The sequence below is a fragment of the Schistocerca gregaria genome, chromosome 6, assembly GCF_023897955.1.
Source record: "Schistocerca gregaria isolate iqSchGreg1 chromosome 6, iqSchGreg1.2, whole genome shotgun sequence".
Classification (NCBI taxonomy): Eukaryota; Metazoa; Arthropoda; class Insecta; order Orthoptera; family Acrididae; genus Schistocerca; species Schistocerca gregaria.
Genome location: NC_064925.1, coordinates 171744120 through 171765521, shown reverse-complemented (window position 1 = coordinate 171765521; position 21402 = coordinate 171744120). Strand labels below are relative to the sequence as shown.

The 21402-nt window shown below is 39.1% G+C and overlaps 1 protein-coding gene across 1 annotated transcript in view; it reads left to right on the top strand.

The window, feature by feature from the left end:
* Positions 1-9948, top strand: part of LOC126278782 (uncharacterized) — a 50721-nt gene extending 40773 nt beyond the window's left edge. The window contains exons 3-4 of the mRNA XM_049979059.1: positions 1003-1195; positions 9607-9948. Coding sequence (XP_049835016.1) covers positions 1003-1195; positions 9607-9948 — 535 coding nt within the window. The remainder of the gene's footprint in view (positions 1-1002; positions 1196-9606) is intronic.
* The last annotated feature ends 11454 nt before the right edge of the window (positions 9949-21402 follow it).

The window sequence follows — 21402 nt, the reverse complement described above, 5'->3', positions numbered from 1 at the left end:
ACAATTAAAAATAAGATAAAAATCACAGCAGGTTATGGGCGCAGTACAATAAGAAATAGAAAAGCTAAAAATAGAATGCATGAATAAGGAAGAAAATAGTTAAAGATGTTTCAAGAAAATGGAGAATTTCGTGATATACAAGTACTTAAAAATAATAGTACATTCATTCTGTGGGATGTTGAAATTACAATATTATTTAATACGCAAGACCTGTGTGATTTTGTGAATGGAACTGAAACACTGGAAAATAGCAAAACTTTAAAAAAACAGAAAGAATGTCAGAAAATGGACCGCAAGGCAAAACATTTTATAATGAGAACAGTTGATAAAAAGGTAAAGCCACGTGTAGTGTGTTGTGAAACTTCCAAGGCAATGTATGATAAAGCAATTTATAAAAGAGATGCATCTCAAAGAACTCAGCAGTTGCTTCAAGGATTTTATAGTTTCAAGTACGATAAAACCAGAGACATAGCTAGTAATATAAATGCACTGCAGAATATAGTACTTGAACTGAATCGTCTCAGTCAGAAAAGATGACAGATATTATGATCATACCCAAGATATTGTCTATTTTGCCAGAAAAATACAAACATTTTTCTCCAGCATGGGATTCTTCACCCAGTGGTGAGAAGACTATGGAAAATCTAATTGCAAGGGTTATAAGAGAAGAGTAACGACTAAAAAACAATTATCAAGAACAGAGTATTGCCTTTCATGTTGGGTTTAACAAAAATAAAATAAAAGATATAATTTGTAAAAATTGTGGTGGTCGTGGACATTTTACAAGAGAATGCAAGAAGCCTAAGAAAGAACACTGTTCTATATGCAAGAGGAATAATCACAAAGAAGAAGAGCGTTACTTCAAAAATAAAAATGAAATTTAAGAACCAAAATTGAGATCTTTCAAGGCCTGTCTTCACTGCAAAGAGACTAAACACAAAGAAGAAGATTGTTATTTTAAGAACAAAGACAGTGAAAGAATATCATTTTGCACTTTTGAAGACATAGAAGCACTCAAGAAAATAAGAAACAAGACATTGATGAAGAAAAGAAGATGGAAGACATTGCACATATTGCATATGAATGTAACAAGGGAAAGATTTCACAAGAAGCTAATGAAAAAGAAGATATGGTCATGGTTGCTGATATTGCATGTACAGGACATTTGTGTAATGAAGTGAGCAAGTTAACAAATGTGAGACATTATGATAGTATTGAAAAAGTTACGAAACAAGGTGGATCAATGAAAATAGTTGCAACAGGAAACTTTGTGGGAGATAACGGTGTCTAAAAGATGTTATGTATGTTCCTGAAGTGAGCAGAAATCTGATGTCTGTAAATGTAATCACTGATAAAGATTATACAGTTGTATTTACTAAACATTCTGTTCAAACCTATAAAGGTGAAATACTTGTTTTAAAAGGCCAAAAAAACAAGAAATGGGTTGTATGAAGTGAACATTAAATTGGGAATGCAATCACTATGGATAAAAGAGGAAAAACGAGAATGGCATAAGAAACTAGGTCATCCAGCCATAAGCTGTACTTCAAAGATCTAGAGAATGTGTGAAGGAGTTCCTAATAGTTTATGCTCAGCAGAATAATTGTGCAAAGTGTGTGTGAGAGCTAAATTAACAAGAAAACCATTATCTACTGTGAGGGAAACAGCAACAACACCTCTTCAAATCGTACATACTGATATGTGTGGAGATATAGAACCAACAACATTTATTGGATATAGGCACTACATGACAGTGTTAGATGATTTCACTCATTTCTGTGTAACCTACTTGTTAAGTTATACGTCAGAGGCTGAAAGATTCATAAGAAAATATGTGTTAGAAACTGAAAATAAGTTCAATACAAAAGTAAGAAGTGATAAAGGTGGTGAAGACACCAGCCTTGAGTTTAAGAACTGGTGTGAAGGAAAGGGATTGTGCTAGACTATAGTATTCCTTATAGCCCTCAGCTCAATGGGAAAGCAGAGAGACTAAAGCTGATAACAATGAACAAGGCAAGAGCTATGATATTCGATAGCAAACTAAAGAAAGAGCTACCGGGAGAGGCAGTATCGACAACTACATATTTAATCAATAGAAGCCCAACTATCAATCAGAATGCCACACCTGCAGAGAAGTGGTTTGGGAAAAGACCAGATCTGTCAAGACTTCAAATTTTTTGGATCAACAGTCATTGCCAAAAATTTAGGCTATTTGAAGAAACTAGATTTAAGAAGTAATGCATACATTTTTGTTGGTTATGCACCAAATGGCTACAGACTGTTTTATGAAAAAAGAAGAAATATTGTCGTGTCAAGAGATGTTGAATTTGAGCAGAAAGTGACAAAAGAAACCACAGAAAAATTTTGTTATTAGTGAACTATCAAATGATACTAGCAAGCAAGAAAATGAAATAGAAGACCATGAAAATCAAGGAGAAGAAAATCAAGAAGTAATAACATGCAATGAAGACACAGGAAACTACAACCTTAGGAAAAGAACTAATTTTTAAAAAATCTGTAAAATATAATGATTATGAAACAGCTTTACTTACCTATCAAGAATGTATGAGTGGTCCAGACAAAGAAAATTGGTTAGAAGCAATTGAAGAAGAAAGAGAACTCTTCAACAGAATGAAACATGGAAGTTGCTTAGTCCAGAGGAAGCAAAAGGGAAAGAAATCTCAGAAAGCAAATGGATCTTTAAAGTCAAGGATGATGGATGAGATAAGGCCAGTCCAGTTATCAGAGATTGTCAACAAGAAAATGATATAGATTTCAAGGAATTATTCAGCCCAGTAGTAGATATATGTTCATTGAGACTGTTGTTTTCGCTGGCAGCAGAGAAAAGTTTTTACATGAGAGTGTTTGATGTCAAAACAGCATTTATGTATTGGAAACTGGATGAAGAAATTTTTATGAAGATACCTTGAAGGATACAAAGAAGCTGGAAAAATCTGTGTTTTGAAGAAACATGCCACATCCAGATGGAATAAAACTTTGAGAAATTTCCTAAAATCAGAAGAACTAATTCAATTGAAATCATATCAGTCCATATTTAAATATGCAACTGAAGAAATGTACATGACTATACATGTTGATGATGGAATCATAATGGCAAAAGACTTGGAGAAAATTGAAAATATACTAAAGAAACTTAAAAAGAAATTTGAAATGGTTATGGTAGACAATCCAAATATGTACTTAGGGATACAAATAATGAAGACAGTCGATGGAATAATCGATGGAATATTTTTACACTAATAACAGTATGCAGAGAAAGTACTAGAAAATTCAATAAGACTGACTATAAGGCCATGGAGACTCCATTAGTTCCAGAGGGAAAGACAAATGAGGAAAATCCAGAAAACGAACACATTGAATTTGCATGAAGCCATAGGAAGCCTTCTTTGTTTGTCACGTAAAACCAGACCAGATCTTGTTTTTACAGTAAATTATGAGAGCCGTTTCACAGAAGACCCCAAGAAAAGGAATTACAAAAATGTAAAAAGAACTCTTAGATATCTACAAGGTTCCAAGAATTATGATTTTTTAATAAGAAAAAAGAAAGTGAAGAAGTGACAGTATTCATCTAAATGTTTATTGTGATATCGATTATGCACAAGATTTAAGTGACAGAAAAAGTATAAGTGCATACGTAGTTCTTTATAATGGTGCTCCTATTAGTTGGTGTTCCAAGAAGCCAAGTGTGACAGCTACTTCATCAACTGAAGCAGAAAATATTTCAGTAGCAGAATGCACCAAAGAAATAAAACACATCTTTACCCTAATGCAAGAGTTAACCAGAAGAAAAGTGAAAATCATTCTTCATGTAGACAATCAAAGTGCTATCCAAATGATCAAATCAGGACAATTGGTTAGACGAAGCAAACATATAGATGTAAAATTTCACTATGTTAGCGAACAATACAGAGAAGATTTGTTCAAGATAAAATATTGTAATACAGAAGAATGATTAGCAGACATACTGACCAAAAGTCTACAAGGAGTTGAGAAATTTAGAAATGCTATTATGAAACAATTACCATGACTGTGTGATAACTAAATATGTGAAGCTTGTGATTTAGAGTCATTAAAACAAACATTTTACTTTAAGGGGGGTGTTGAAAGGTGTGGGGCAAGCAAAATACAATGTTTACTGTCTGTGCATTAAAAAAAAGGAATAGTGCTTAACATCTAAGAGTTTATATGAAAATAAAATGTATCTGTAAGGCAGGCTGACATAGCAACATATGAAGATTGTATATCATTTTTTTTATTTTGTGTCTATGTATGTGTGTTATTACATTCACATAAAGTTACAATAAAATTAAGATAAAAATCATAGCATTGTAACCAAAGCGATTTTGTAATGGGTGTAAGGACATTTGAATTCTTCTTGCTAATGAACCTACCATTTTCGGCATAATTTATGTTACCAAAATCAATAACAAGATTTTCCAGGCTCTCCATTATTAACTACAAAACAAAGCGCCTGATAGTCGGTCTCATCGTCCTACCTCATAGCTGAGGGATGTCCAGAATGTTTGCGGTACTGATGTTGACACTATTTGCTGCCACAGAAAACTGTAAGTTACAGCTTTCAAGAGTTGTTACAAACACGAAGATACAAGATGGCAGCACTTTCAGTCGCATCATCATGATGTCAGTTCAGGTTGTGCCTTCTAAGTTCGTTTATAATTGCAATCCTATTGATTAAATACGTATAATTCTGGCTATGCATCCTAAAGTTAGAAGGCTGCTAGGTGTAAGTCTTGGTGATAGACGATGACTACCATTCCTCTGGATAAGCATATGTACACATTATTGCACAATGTCCTTTAGATCAGTGAGCAAATTACAAATAGTTCCAAACAATTCCAAGTTGTTACTACTACCTCCGACTAGAATCAGCTAGTTACGTTACAGCAAACTGTAAGAAATTTACTGATGTTACAGCAGCGCTATAACAAATTGTTCTCTAGCATAACAGTGTTTCAGTGTAGCATTTTGCAGTGTAATTGTTTCCAAAGTAACCATTCTGCAGTGCAACTATTTTCCAGTGTGCATTCTATTATTTGCAAACATCATTCATTAGTGTAGTGTCTCTACATGGTGAATAAGAAAGAAAATGTTCGCTTGTAGTCTGGAAGATATGTAAAAAGACACAGTAGCGTCAGTAGTTTCAATTTTGAACAAACTGAAGTCACTTTACAGCAGGATTTATTATTTAACAGCTGAAGTCTAATGAGTGCAGGACGTGTGCAGCACACCCAAGAGAATAAAAATAAAGTCGACCAAGTCCATGGCTTCAGTGTCACATCTAATATCACGTGATTATTACATCGACAATCATGATGCGAGCAATGTCTCGACAGTAGTCAGCTTATGTTGTGACTAGTGGAAGATTTTGTTTTATTTCCATTAGAGTTTTCGAAACTACTATTGTTTTGATGATCGAATGTAAATGACAGACTTCACCATGAAGCAAATGTCTTTACAGAAAAGCTGTTGTTAGTACCCTAAATTGATTAAAAAATTGTCTACAGGAGACCCAGAAAAGCATTGCAAAATTTTGTGAAATATGTAACTTACTCCTAGTTACAGAAATTATTAACTTAGAATTTTATCACATGTTATATTAATAAATGTAACTATGTTAAGTAAAGTAACATTGTAACTATTTCACTCCCTTAAATCGCCCTTCACACGAGGAGGAAGAGTACTGAATTTAAACATCTAAGAAGGCCCTTTTTGTCTTCAGTCGTTCTGTTAGTTTTGTGGTTTTCTCCATATTTTCCTATCTTGTGCTACTTTTTTCATCTCTAAGTAACTGTAGCATTCAGCGCCCTTTATAATTTTTTTGGATATTCTAATCTCTGTAGTGGAGAAATACGCCGTCTGGATTAGTTTGTCACTTGGGTACTAAGTGTCCCATCTCTTACTCCTTACAACGATTTGTTCACGATCATTGGATGCCGTTGCAGACGCCCATCTAAGGTTTCTTGTGGTAAGTGCCTTCTAAATTTTCATCAAAAAATGCTCAAATGTGTGTGAAATCTTATGGGACTTAACTGCTAAGGTCATCAGTCCCTAAGCTTACACACTACTTAACCTAAATTATCCCAAGGACAGACACACACACACCCATGCCCGAGGGGGGATTCGAACCTCCGCCGGGACCAGCCTAAATTTTCATCACATTCATTCTTTTAAACAGTTCTTCACTTCGTATTTTATCTACCTACACAATGTTTAACATTCTTCCATAGCCACACATTACGTACTTCCATCTTCTTTATCTCTGGATTTCCGATTGATGATATGGACCTTCAAGTACAAGTTTCTATTAGTATGTACACTGAGAAACTTTGGTCATTATGTTTAACTTACGTTCATACCGCAATCTTCAACTGTTATTGTCACATACACTGATAAGCCAAAGCATTATGACCACTGCCCACCGTGACGTCGAATGCCTTCTGGTGGCGTTGCGCACACGTGACGCGATAACAACAGTTAATAAGTGGAGCAGACGTGGACAGGTATGCGGCTTGCGAATATATGGTCTGCTAATGGGAATATCACTTGAGAGAAGTAACTCTGGCGAAGGACATATTATTGTTACGCAGAGCCTGTGAATGAGTATCTCGAAACGGTGAAGCTTGTCGAGTATTCACGTGCTACTGTCGTGAGCAACTGCGGAAAGAGGTAGAAGGACAGTGAAACTACCACTAGGCGCTAAATTGTTGTACGTCCAGGACTCTTGACAGAACGTGAGGTTCAGAGGCTTACCTGTTCTATAAAGTAGGACAGATGGTGATCTGTGGCATCTCTGCTGAATGAGCACAGTGCAGGTGCACGTACAAGTGTTTCGGAGCACACCGTTCATCGTACTTTGTTGAACATGGAGCTCCGCAACAGACCATCCCTATGTGTTCACATGTTGACCCAATGACACTGTCAATTACGATTGCAGTTGGCACGGGAGCATCGGAATTCGACCACCGATTATTGGTAACGTGTCCATTCTTCGGGTGAATCACACCTTTGCTACACTAGGTCGCTGGTCGTCTCCTCAAACGACGTCGTCGAGGTGAACGGCGACTCGACGTGTGTAGCGAGCCACGGACGCAGGCTGGTGGGAGCAGTATTATACTGTGGGAGCCATTCTCCTGCACTTGCATGGAAGCTGTGGTAGTAATCGAAGACGCGCTGACAGCTGCGAACCACCTGCATCCCTTCGTACTTGATGTTTTCCCCTATGGCGATGTCTTCTTTCAGCAGTCTCCGAGCCAGAACCGTACTACGTGGTTTGAGGAGCATTGTAATGAACTCATGTTGATGTTTCGGCGATCAAATTCGCGTGATGAAAATACTATGGAGCCCATCTCGGTCGCTACCGGGCGCCATCACCGCGTACACAAATCAGCGGTCCGTTATTTACGCGAAGTACATGACCTCTGATGCCACATACTTCCACAAACCCACTAACAAAATGTCGAATCTCTGTTTCACAGAGTAGCTGATGAATTTAGTTGCAAAGACGAACAAACAAAGTATTAAACAGGTGGTCATAATATTTTGGCTCGTCAGTGTATAAGAGTATACTGGCGTGGAAAGGAAGCAGTAGTGAGAAAGGAATGAGTCAGTGGTATAGCCTCTCCCCAATGTTATTCAGTCTGTACACTACGCAGGCAATGAGGAAACTAAGTAGAAATCACTGAGAAGAAACAACCACCTTGTCGTTTGGTGATTACAGTGTAGATCTGTCAAAGTTGGCGAAGGACTTCAAAAAGCAGTTAAGTTACCTTACTTAACATAATGTATTGAAAAGTGGTTATAGGATTAATGGAAATAAAAGTAACATAAGAGTAATCGAATATCTACATCTACATGATTACTCGGCAATTTACATTTAAGTGCTTGGCAGAGGGTTCATCGAACCACAATCATACTATCTCTCTACCATTCCACTCCCGAACAGAGCGCGCGGGAAAAACGAACACCTAAACCTTTCTGTTCGAACTCTGATCTTTTATTATTATATAATATATAATATATTATATAATTATATATATATAATTGTATATATAATATTATATAATATATTATTATTATATAATTAAATTAATTCAGATGATGCTGTTAGAATTAGATTAAAAATGAGGCACTAAAAGTTGTAGATAAATATTGATATTTTGATAGCAAAATAACTGATGGAGAACTAAAGAGGATGTAGTATGCAGACTAAAGAGGATGTAGTATGTCGAATGGAACCAAGAAACTCATTTTTGAAAAAGAGAAATCTGTTGTTATCGACTACACATTTTAGTGTTCACAAGTTTATTTTAAATGCATTTTGTTGGAGTTTAGCTTTTTTCGGAAGAAAATATGGATGATAATCAGTTCCGATAAAAGGGAAACAGAAGCTTTTGAAATCTGATGCTACGGAGATAAACCGAAGATTAAATGGGTAGGTAGAATAACTGATGAGGAGGTATTGAATCGAAGAGAGAGAAATTTGTGGCACAATCTGACTAAAAGAAGGGATCCTTTGATAGGTTACATCAAGGAATCGTCAATTTCGTAATGGAAGTAAGTGTGAGAGACGAAGGGAGACGAAGCCTTAAATACAGTACGCAGTTCAAATGACGGTAGGTTCCATTGTGTAGCAGAACTACAGAGGCTTGTACAGGACAGACAAGAGTGATACGTTCAATAAAGTGTCAATGAGCTTTTTGCAGAACTATATTTTTGATTTTCATTTGATACCAAACAGTTGCTAAAATTTAGTTTGTTTATTTACGAATGTGAAAATATATATGGAAGAGTTATTTTGGAAGAAATATCGTCATACAAAATATTTGTCATATTTTGTAATCTTGAAAGCTTCAGTAATGTTTATTATTGTTATTTTTTTACAATTTTCGCGAACACTTAAAGTACTAATTTTGAATTTAAAAGTAAAAATATCAAGTACTAAATTGTAAACGTATAACAGACAATGATAATTTTATGTGCTTATCAGATAGTATTTCTGTACAGCTACGTATGTCTTTCATCAGTTTTCTTTTGGCGGGATCGGGTATTTGTGGGTAACGAGTCGTGTATGGTACGTTCTTTTTGTGCGAACAAGTCGAACATGTTGTATCTGGTGTTATGAAACTGTAAGGGATTATCTGAAAAGAACGAAGAGTAAAATTAACTTCTTTTCTCTTTTTGTTCAGAAATTAATTAATACGTGAAAGAATTAACCCAATAACCTTGTTCAACAAGCAGGAAAAAGTTACACTCCTATTCTGTGCAAGAATACGAAGAGGCTGTAAAAGATAAATAAAAATTCGGTCACTAATAACATTTAGGGTAAAATCAAAACAGCAATCCTAACTATACGTACTTTTGTTCTGCTTTTTAAGGAATTTAAAAGCACGCTCGCAAATCAGTACAATACAAAAAAATGAGGTTTGCAAATCGATATTTTAAATGCTATATTGTGTCATTATTTAAAAGAGTTTGCGTTATAAAGTTGGTCAAACAGCTCTTGGAAGTAACCAGCAAACAATAAGAAACGCAGTAAACTTACTGCTGATTTGACGTTTGTTACAGGCTGCTTTCGTGGTGTTGGAATTTATTTTATTAGACATGCGACGTAAATGTAAAGTTGTTGGTTCAGTGAACATTAACCCATCGCTGCCCTTAAGGAAGGGTTTTTGCTGCTGCCCACCCCACACCCCACCTCCTTCCCCTTCACGGAGCTCTCCGGCTGCAGGCAAGGGCAGCACGGACGCGGCGCTGCGCCACTGGCCGCCCCTGATAACTCCGGAGACTTTTATGAGGCGGCCCGCCAAGTTATTCCCGCCTCCCGCTGGCTGCCGGGCCGGCCATGTCCGCCTCCCTCCAGCAAACAAGTGTTCTCCGGAGCTAAAAGTCGCCTCGGCTCTTTTATAAGAGTATAAATCCTGGACCCTTGTAGCGGCTGTACATCCTAAACGCGAATTTAGTTCCCAGTGCACTGCTTGCCGTCCAGCCAGAACGACCGTGCGTGATGCACTTACTTCAAAACTTTCTGAGTCTGACGTAGCATTTTTAAAGCTGGGATTTACGCAGTTTGTGTAACAGTCCCAACAGTCCTGGAGCAAGAAAATTATCGCTGATGTATAAAATTCTAAATTCTCTTATGACATGATGTGTTTCATATACACTGTCCGACAAAGTTGTCTGAAGGACTGACTCAGCAGATAGAAAATTCGAAAAACCATCGGTGAAATTAAAAGCAATGGTAGCAACATTAAGAGTTCAAGCCGGTCGTAGTGGCCGAGCGGTTCTAGGCGCTTCAGTCAGGAACCGCGCGACTGCTACGGTCGCAGGTTCGAATCCTGCCTCGGGCATGGATCTGTGTGATGTCCTTAGGTTAGTTAGGTTTAAGTAGTTCTAAGTTCTAGGGGACTGATGACTTAAGATGTTAAGTCCTATAGTGCTCAGAGCCATTTGAACCATTTTTTTTAAGAGTGCGACGGGAATACCACTGTTAAATACAGAGGAGAGAGTGGTTAGGTGGAAAGAGTACACTGAAGGTGTGGCAGAAGAGAAACAGGAGTCGATTTAAAAGACATCGGGGATCCAGTATTGGAATCACAGTTTAAGAGAGCTTTGCAGGACTTTCTATCAAAGAAGACGGAAGGCATAGATATCATTCTATCAGAGTTTCCAAAACCATTGGGGGAATTGACAACAAAACGACTATTCACATTGGTGTGTAGAATGTATGAGAGTGGCTACATACTATCTGACTTTCGGAAAAATATCATCCACACAATTCCGAAGATTCCAAGAGGTGAGAAGTACGAAAATTATTGCACAATCAACTTAGCAGCTCATGCATTCAAGTTGCTGACAACAATAACGTACAGAAAATGGGAAAGGAAATTGAGGATCTGTTGGATGGCGATCAGTTTTTCTTTAACGAAGGTAGAAGCACCAGAGGGCCAACGGCCTTGCCGCAGTGGGAACACCAGTTCCCGTCAGATCACCGAAGCTAAGAGCTGTTGGACTGGGCTAGCACTTGGGTGGGTGATCATCCGGTCCACTGAGCGCTGTTGGTAAGCGGGGTGCATTTAGCTGTTGTGAGGCAAACTGGGGAGCTACTTGATTGATTGAGAAGTAGCGGCTCCGGTCTCGTAAACTGACATACGGACGGGAGAGCGGCGTGCTGACCACATGCCCCTCCATATCCGCATCCAGTGACGCCTGTGGCCTGAGGATGACACGGCGGCCGGTCGGTACCGTTGGGCTTTCCAAGGCCAGTTCGGACGGACTTTTAGTTTTAGAGGCACCAGAGAGGCAATTCTGACGTTGCAGGTGATAATGTAAGCGACACTGGAAAAAAATCAAACACATTCATAGGATTTGTCAACCTGGAAAAAGCGTTCACCAATATAAAATGTTGTAAGATGTTCGATATTTTGAGTAAAATAGGAGTACGCTATAGGGAGAGACGATTAATATACAATATGCACGAGAGCTAAGAGCGAATAATAAGAATGGACCAACAAGAACGAAGTGCTTGGATTAAAAAGGACGTAATACAGGGACGTAGTATTTCGCCCCTACTGTACAATCTGTACATCGAAGAAGCAATGATGGAAATAAAAGAAAGGTTCAGGAGTGGAATTAAAATTCAAGGTGAATGGGTATTAATGATACGAGTTGCTGATGACATTGCCATCGTGAGTGAAAGTGAACGAGAATTACATGATCTGCTGAATGGAATGGACAGTCTAATGAGTGTAGAATATGGACTGAGAGTGAACTGGTAAAAGACAAAAGTAATAAAAACCAGCAGAGATGAGAATAATGAGGAACATAAGACGAAAATTGGCGGTCACAACATAAACGAAGTTATTTTGCTATTTTGGAAGCAAAATAACCCAAGACAGAAGAAGCAAGAAGTACAAAAAATGCAGACTGGCATCGACAAAACTGGTATTTCGGCCTAGACACGTCTACTAGTATCAAACACAGCTGTCAATTCGAGGAATAAATTTCCGAGAATGTATGTTTGGAACACAGCATTGTATACGAGTGAAAGATGAACTGTGAGAAAACCGGAATAGAAAAGAATCTAAGCATTTGAGACGTGGCACTACAGACGAATGTTGACAATTAGGTGGACTGATAAGGTAAGCAATGAGGAGGTTCTGGGCAGAATCGAAGAGAAAAGAAATATGTGGATCACACTAAAAAGGAGAAGGGACAGGATGGCGGGACACCTGTTAAGACATCAGGGGAACACTTAAATGGTACTAGAGGGAGCTGCAGAGGTCAAGAACTGTAGAGGAAGCAGGTATTGGAACAAACCCGGAAAATAACTACGGACGAAAGGTGCAAGTGCTATTCTGAGATGAAGAAGTTGGCACAGGAGAGAAATTCGTGGCGGGCCGCATTAAAGCAGACAGAACACTGATGACTCAAAAAAAAATCTGCCCACAAAGTGCCCCTACATAATGACGTCAATACGTTAAGTGTCAGTCGTTGTCAGAACACACTGCAATTGTGAGTCCATTGTGGCAGAGATAAGTGTTTTCGAAAGTGGTCAAATTGTTGGTACTCGTTTGGTGGGTGGTTCCGTAACCACGGTACCCGAAGTGTTGGTGATTCAAGAGGCACCATACTGAAGATTTACATCGCATACTGGAAAAGTCGAAGAACGGCATCACAACGTGGACGAAAGTGTGTGATGAGTGATAGTGAGACACAATCATTGAAGAGGACTGTGACGGAAAATAACACTGCTGAACTGAATGTTGACCTCGCGGACACCGTCAGCACCAAAACATCACGAAGCGAGTTGCACAAGCAGCCAATAGCAGGGCGATATGGAATTCCAAAACTACTCATCAGTGAGGAAAATTTATGTAACAGAGAAATGCGTCGCCAAGGCCATAAAACTTCGACTATGGAGCAGTGTAAGAAAGTCATTTGGTCGAATAACCCTTGTTGCACACTGTTTTCAACTTTTAGATGAGTTTACGTCCGCAGAGAGAAACGTGGCGGGTTTTCGGTTATTATTTGGGCCGCCATATCGTGGTATTCTGTGATGCCCATGGGTACCACCCAAGGTAACGCTACTGCCAAGGGATTATGTGATCATTTTGGCTGATCGGTTCGATCCTGTGGTATAATGTTTGCTCCCGAATTGTGATGCTGTGTTCCAAGGCGACGGGTCCCCTTTTCATGCAGCTCACATCGTCCGGGACTCGTTCTGTGAGCACGAGAATGAACTGTCTCCTGACCGCCACAGTCACCAGATCTCAATATTATTGACCCTTTGTGCTCTGCTTTGGAGAGAAGGGTATGTGACTACTATCCGCCTTCACCACCACCATCTTAACTTGCCATCATTTTTAGGGAAGAGTTGTATAATATACCTTCGAAAACCACACAGATCCTATGTTTATCAATTACGACACTACTGGAAGCTGTTTTGAATGCCAATGGTTTTCCTACGCCCTATTACGCGTGGTAATGTATTAATGATCTTTCCAATTATTGGCCACCAATGTTACCAGTCGTTATTTCTTTCCTACTTCAGGATGTAAGTGTGTGCTGGGGCCTAATCTCACCATCATATTCAGTTTGTGTGAACTTTGCATGAATGACTGAATATAGAACGTCCCTGTACATATACAAGCTTGGAAGTGATTTCAAAAAATGTTCAAATGTGTGTGAAATCTTATGGGACTCAACTGCTAAGGTCATCTGTCCCTAAGATTACATACTACTTAAACTAAATTATCCTAAGGACAAACACAGACACCCATGCCCGAGGGAGGACTCGAACCTCCGTCGGGACCAGCCGCACAGCCCATGACTGCTGCGCCTAGACCGCTCGGCTAATCCCGCGCGGCGGAAGTGACTTCTGTACATTTTTCACTAACAGGTATATCATGTCAGCAAGATTTCGCTTGGATTAATTTAAATCATATAGTTGAACAACGGGTCCATCTGCGACTCTGTTCTGCAACAGCTGAATTGTCATGCTGTAAAGTGGTTACTTACATACTTACAAATGTGGGTTTAAATAAAGGGAAAACAATGAGAGCAGTTGAAATTTAGAAACATAGTGACCCACGTCAAAAAGCAGCTCTTTCTATTCATAAGCGTTTGTTCGCAGAAAATCATGATAATAGTGGGAACGTAAATTAAAAAGGATGAGAAAAAATGGAGCAGGTGACGGCTCACTTTATTCGAACACAAACGTGCTCATGGACCAGTTTCGATCCCTTTGTGAATCATACATTTGACAACTGTTATAGGCCCTACATGCAGGATGCAAACTAAATGGTTGCGAATGTGGACAAGGCGATCATATAACGTGGATTTAGGATAAGCACTGTGTGTATTTTGCAAAGCTAACAGAGTTTATGACAATGCTGATCACAAGAGGTATACTAAATTGGAAGGATTGCTAAAACTGCACCTGGGTGTCGGCGATGACATTAAATCAAAAGTTTTCTATTATGAAGTACAGCATTATCAGAAACAGTACGTTAGGGAAACCAAAACGAGGGACACAAACCTGTCATGAATCAGTGTGTGGTTCAAAATCGTAAACTGCTGTCACATTGAGACAATTAAAATCGTACTCAAATGCGAAATGCGTTTAGATATGGTGAAAAAATTCTACAATTAAAGCTGATTAGCAGAGATTATCCTTAATGTAAACATGCATTGTTGGATGCATGCTGCCCCTGCTACTGGTCCTATGGAAAACCACAGAAGAATGGTTTGGAACAACTTGTATTCAACCCTGTAACCATTTTGGAAGTCATCAGATGTCATATCATGTGACCCACAGCAAAGCAAAGAAATACTACCTAAGGTGTCTGGCGTTAACAACCTTCCTGTTTTACTGACCAAGGATGCGGCAAGTTTCACAGAGGTAGTGAGAGAAACGAAGATAGGTATATTCATTTATGATTTGTCTTCAAATACATCTTATACCTTCTAATCGTGAAAGGTTGTGGTGTACATTCAAAGCAACATGGGTTAATGTTCTCCAAAGTATTACAATACTGACAATATATAACTATAAGTGTTTACGGACGGCGGTTGGTGCTGGTTGAAAAAAATAGTGTATGCTGTGAACTGATGCCTCCGACGACGAACTGAATATCTTATTGAATAATTTAATGGGTCTACATAGGGCTGTTGATGAAATATCGATGTATTTTTCAAAAAACATCAGTATGTGCTCGCTATATTTTTTACCCCGATATATCGATACAAAAACGACAAATCGAGCGCCAATATTTTTTTTATTTTATATGTTTTTATCTTATATAATATTTTTTCACAAATATCGGAAAAATATATGAATTTGTTCTTTTGAAATTGTAGTAAGACACAATTTTACTTTTACTGCGTGAAGAAGTCTTACTACTTCTTGAGCTTTCATCACGTCCTCTTTCACTGTGTGAAGTAAGTATATATGGCGGGTGGCGGGTGGCGGTGTAGATGAAATAACAAGATTTACGATATAAAGAAACAGCATTAAAAACAATTTTAATCGAACCAATGTGATGTTTCTTCTCGTCGACATTCTGAAAATGATGAACAAAAATCTAAATGACAAGATTGGTCATTGCAGTGGGCGGAGATGTGTGAAAGGAAGTGCTGACGTAATTAGCCCTCGGCGCTACCAACAGAAACTGCAACGTTTAGCTTCACCACGCAGTTACGACACTGCCACTACTAGGTCGCTGGTGTTTGCAGAAAAAACCCAGTGAAGACAACATGAAGCGTTCTGGGCGAAACCAAACGACGGACCCATCAGATACCTTTTATTGTGTCACAAAATGGTTCAAATGGCTCTGAGCACTATAGTAACATCTGAGGTCATCTGTCCCCTAGAACTTAGAACTACTTAAACCTAACTAACCTAAGGACATCACACACGTCCATGCCCGAGGCAGGATTCGAACCTGCGACCGTAGCGGTCGCGCGGTGCCAGACTGATGCGCCTAGAACCTCTCGGCCACTTACATGCAGTTACCATTGGTAGCAAAGTGGTTACCGCCAAGCATGAACGTGCACAGTTTTCCTTTCAATTCTTGCTCTACGTGGTGTAGGCAGGCTTCTAGCTTGTTGATTTACAGGGTATCTGATATTAAATCGGTTTATAGCTCTAAAACTGGCAGTATATTTACAATGTGCAGCTAATATTTTTATAGGCAGGTATGTCCATACTTTTTTCGTCGATACATAGATATATAGTACTTTTATCAGATGTATAGAGAACCGATAGTGAACTTCTAAAATATCGATGCATCGGATTCTCGATATTTTTAAAACTGTCAACAGTCCTGTCCACAACATAACTGGTTTGGAAAATTGTCGAAACTGTTGTGTCGAGACCTTACACCTGTCTAACTAGGAACCAACAACACAAACGGGTTATGTGGAAACGGACGTCACAGGAGACTCATGTTCAGGCGACGGGAAAGGAATGGCCATTTTCCACCCAAGCACCAGACAGCAACCCAAGCCCGCCAGACGCCACTGGTCCCTTGGACCTTTTGACCTCTTTGGGCTATGTGACCGAAAGTAGTACCTACAATATCCTAGAATCCTGGCAGTATATAGGCTCGCGCGTGGTATACGTTACAGGAGTTTGCTGCGCCTTGCGATGATTACAAAAGCATACTCACAAATAAGATGACACTCTGGAGCCCTCGCTTCGACCACGCCGTCCACATCCACCTTCACCTCTGCGAGCAGCCAACTAAAGAGCTAGACCATTGGAGTTTTGTCTTTGTGTTCCATCGGCAACATGCTGTACATAAACTTTTGTGCGTCCCTTCGGAACTTCAAATTTTGCTATTCCTCTTGGGACTTTAATCACAGCACGTCCCATCTTGGCTTTGATTGTGAAATGCTTAGCAAATGGAGATTGGATTTTGGAACTTCCATTTAATTGCTGTATTTTCAGATGCTTTAGATTTTGGGTGCTATTCTTCTTCTTTCAATATTCAAGAAATGACTTGTTTTCGGTTGTTGTGTTTTTCAACCTAGCTTCTGTCTGAGAACATTGTTTACGTGTTTTACAATAAATTTCATATTCATATGGTAGATTAGATTGGATTAGATTAGATTACTTTTTCATTCCATAGATCCGTGCTGAGGAGATCATTGTAGATGTGGAACACGTAATTTTTTTCTTTAAGATGAAATAACAATACTAACAGTATGAATATATACAATATATCATTTGTTTCTATTAAAAAATTCGTCAGTGGAGTAGGAGGAGTTGGCCACTAGTAAGCCTTTCAGGCTCCTTTTAAACTGATCTTTATTTGTAACTAAATTTTTTATGTTTGCTGGCAAATTATTGAGTGTTCCTGATTAGTGGACCCCTTTTTGAACTAAAGTAAGTGCTTTTAAGTCCTTGTGCAGATCATTTTTGTTCCTGGTATTGTATGTATGAACTGTGGTGTTTGTTGGAAAAAGAGATAAATTATTTTTGACAATTTTCATTAAGAAGTAAATATACTGGGAGGCAGCAGTTAGTATACCCAGTTCTTTGAAGAGGTTTCTACAGGACGTCCGTGAATTTACTCCGCAAATAATACGTATTACACGCTTTTGGACCCTGAAAACTTTTGTTTGACTTCAAGATTTGCCCCAAAATATTATACCATATGACATTATGGAATGAAAGTAGGCAAAGTATGCAAGCTTTTCCATTTCCATGTCTGCTAACACTCAAATTGCAAATACAGATTTGTTAAGGCGTTTCTGCACTTCTATGGTGTGCCCCTCCTAACTGAATTTATTATCAAGTTGTAATCCCAGGAATTTAAGACTGTCAACCTCTTCTATCTGCTCTTCTTCATAATTTATGCATATGCTGGATGGAAACCTCTCGCAGGTTCTGAATTGCATATAGTGAGTCTTTTCGAAGTTTAATGTCAGTGAATTGGCTTTAAACCATTTATTAATATGCATGAAAATATCATTAGCAGATCTTTCTAGAACTATACTCGACATACTATTTATTGCAATACTTGCGTCATCTGCAAACAAAACGAACTCAGCTTCTGGCAGTGTAACTGATGAGAGATCATTAATGTAGACAAGGAAAAGCAATGGCCCTAAGATGGATCCTTGTGGGACAGCACATGTAATTTCTTCCCATTCTGATGATGACTGATGACTTAATTCACTAGTCCCTTGCACTGACACCCTTTGTTTCCTGTTAGCGAGGTATGACTTGAACAATTTTGCAGCACTGCCTGTGACACTATAGAATTCATATTTATTTAAAAGTATGTTGTGGTTCATGCAATTGAATGCCTTTGACAAATCACAGAAAATACCTGCTGTGTAGCTTTCCTGTGCCTCCTTTGGCGGACAGACCAGTGACAGTGAGTCAAGATATTTCAACAAAGAACAATCTCTTCTTCAATCTATTAATCTTTTGGTGGAAACTCACTATGGTAAATAGTCAAGGCAGAATCTGAAGTGAACTTCAGTGTCTGAGTATATGACGTATGTGCAGATAAACAATACCGTTTGGTAACAAATACGAAACGAGCACGGGTCCAGAAAAGCTATTTCCACTATGGTCAACATAATGTGTAACTGAGACAGAACAATAAATGTGAACTATTTTAATGGAAAACTATTTACAGGAAAAAACTGAAAATTTTAAACTATCTTTCTACATGGCTCACAGCATTTTGTTGGTACTTGTCATAGCGTGAAAATAGTTCTTTATACCTTCCTCATAGAACCTTGTATCGTCAACCAAGAAAAGTTTTCAGGGGAAAAGATGTGGAAGTCACTGGTGACAAGGTAAGGGCTGTAGGGATGGTGGTCAAACTATGATCAGTCGAAGTCCTATAAGAGTTGTTGTGCCTAGTTCACGTTGTAAGGTCGGGAATTGTCATGAACCAAAACGATACCGTTTGTGAGCTTTCTGCGACACTCATTCTGTATTTGCGATGTGGTTTCATAAGCGTCTCAGAGTTAACATTGGTGTTTTTATTTCTGGTCACGGTAAAAAATACACCAGCGAATGCCATGTCCTTCGCAAAAGACTGCACACGTAACTTTTCGAGGTATCACTCTTGTGAAGCAGGGAGCATGCATTCTACTGATCGTCGTTACGAAAGGGCTTTATAAGCGACCCAAATCTCGTCTCTGGTCACCATCTTGCTTAGAAAATCATCACCATCTTTATTGCAAAGTGTCAAGAAGTCAAGTGTGCTGTCAAACTGTGAGAGTTTGTGGCATCCAATGAGCACACAGTTTTCGAATATTCAGTATTCAGAAACAATTTCATGAAGAAGTGATCTTGAAATTTGGGGGTAGTTCTTAGAATTACCAGATACTGTAAACTTGCGCTTCTTCTTTGCAAGTTCTTCAGTCGCACGAACCAATTCGTCATTAACCAAATATGGACACCCCCTCCGTTCGTCATCGTTCTCTTGATCGCGTTCTTCGTTGAACATTTGGAAAATCTCTTTACTACTGAATCACTTACGCATTTTCTCCGTAAACCTCGGAAATATGTTGATGAATGTGGACTTCATTTGGTGTTCTTCGCGTTCAAAAAACAAATTACATATGTAATTTAAGAAGCGGCAGAACTGTTAGATAACTTCGTTATTCTAAACAAGCAGTGTATAGCATAAAAACCACACTGCCAACACAAAATGATGTCATCTCCTTGACTCAAAGCAACTACCACATATGCACCGAACTGCGATTGTACCGCAGCTGCGGAACGAAATACTGTCTGGACGTAAGTCGTATGCGTTTACGATGTGGACCACAAAAAACCAGATATCACAAACTAATGAAAAACAGCATGCAGCAAGAAGCTATGTCACGGAAAATCGTGTAAGTATGGAGAAATGATCTAGTGCGTCCCAGCAGTTATCACACGCTTACGAAGTGAAAGTGATAAACCCGTAGCTGGTGCCACTGGGGTCGAGCAGTCTATACAGCTAAACTGAGATAACTATTGTGGAAACGGTATAGTGTCGCTAATTATATGTTAACACAGAGCCTTGCAGTGTTAGCTCACCATAAGTAAGAAACACCGTAGATTTGAATTTAATACCTTTTCAACGACGAGGTTGTTAGGTACGGAGCAAAGTTTAGGTTACGGACAGATGGAGAAAGAAATCGGTCTTTTATCAGAACCTTCCCCTGCATTAAGCAAGTTACGGGAATCATGGGGAATCTAAATCTGGATATCTGAGCCGGGATTTGCATCTCCGTCTCTAGTGTGTGAGACCAGCGTTTGCTTTAATGACACAAACTATCAACTCATGTTGAATATCTGCAGCTGGACACATAAAGGCAGTGATAGACGTCGAAAGACGGCAAGAGTCGTAGTCAAAAGATTTTTATTACTTTGATTGCACGGAAATTTTTGATTATGTGTAGGTGCACCTCTGCAATCCTCGTTCACGTTGAAATTCCCACAACATAGAACCGTAGCAAGCTCTAGAGTAGCCCATTGACAGAGTAGAATATCATTTGAAAATTCGTTTTTTGTCTGTGAAGCAAAACAATGCTGCATCAATATATACTGAGTTTGTGGAAGTGTCCAGCGACCAAGCCCTCAAGACAAGACTTGCTGTTCCATGGAGGGTCGAAGGTGAGTTATTGAGCAGAGGGTAGCCAGACATAGGCCTCCCCTCTCACAATATGGCTGCAAACTTAATAGAACTCCAGGAAGTAATACTTCTGAAGGAGGAGCACGTGTGCTCTGATGTAGTGAGCCAGCAACGACTTCATGTGCCTTGCTTGCTTTTCTCATTTGGTCAGCTCTCTTGTATTCTTCAGTACATCACTTCACTTTCATTCTTTCTACCACGTCAGTTTGCTGAGTGGTGTCTAACTTAACTTTCCACTGGCAGGATTATGAAGATATCTCCGTTGGCATGGTGTTATTTTGCTATCATTTGCTCGAGCGCTGACTCTATTCAGACGTCACAGTAGATTCCATGTTGCTGCACCATCGATGATTCTTCCTGTCTGAAATTCTTCCTGGCTACTGACACATTCTGCTCTGCCTCTGGCCTAACCCAAGAAGGACTTCGGAAATTTTCTGGCTGCACCAAACATACTGCTCTGCTGCACAACACAACGAAGTGACAGGTTATATCTCTGAGAAGAACCACGAATCACAAGAGGAATGGCATCCTGGTCGTCGAAGACTGAGGTATCATAAAGAAGTACTGGGAAAACTGGAAGTCTGGCATGAAGTCATGAATCAGTTTTCAACATCTTGCACGGAGTTTCCAACACGACAGAAACCCTCCCACCCACCTGCGTTCCACAAATGCTTACGTCCATTCAAAGAGCCTGTCTAACTGAGGCAGCAGC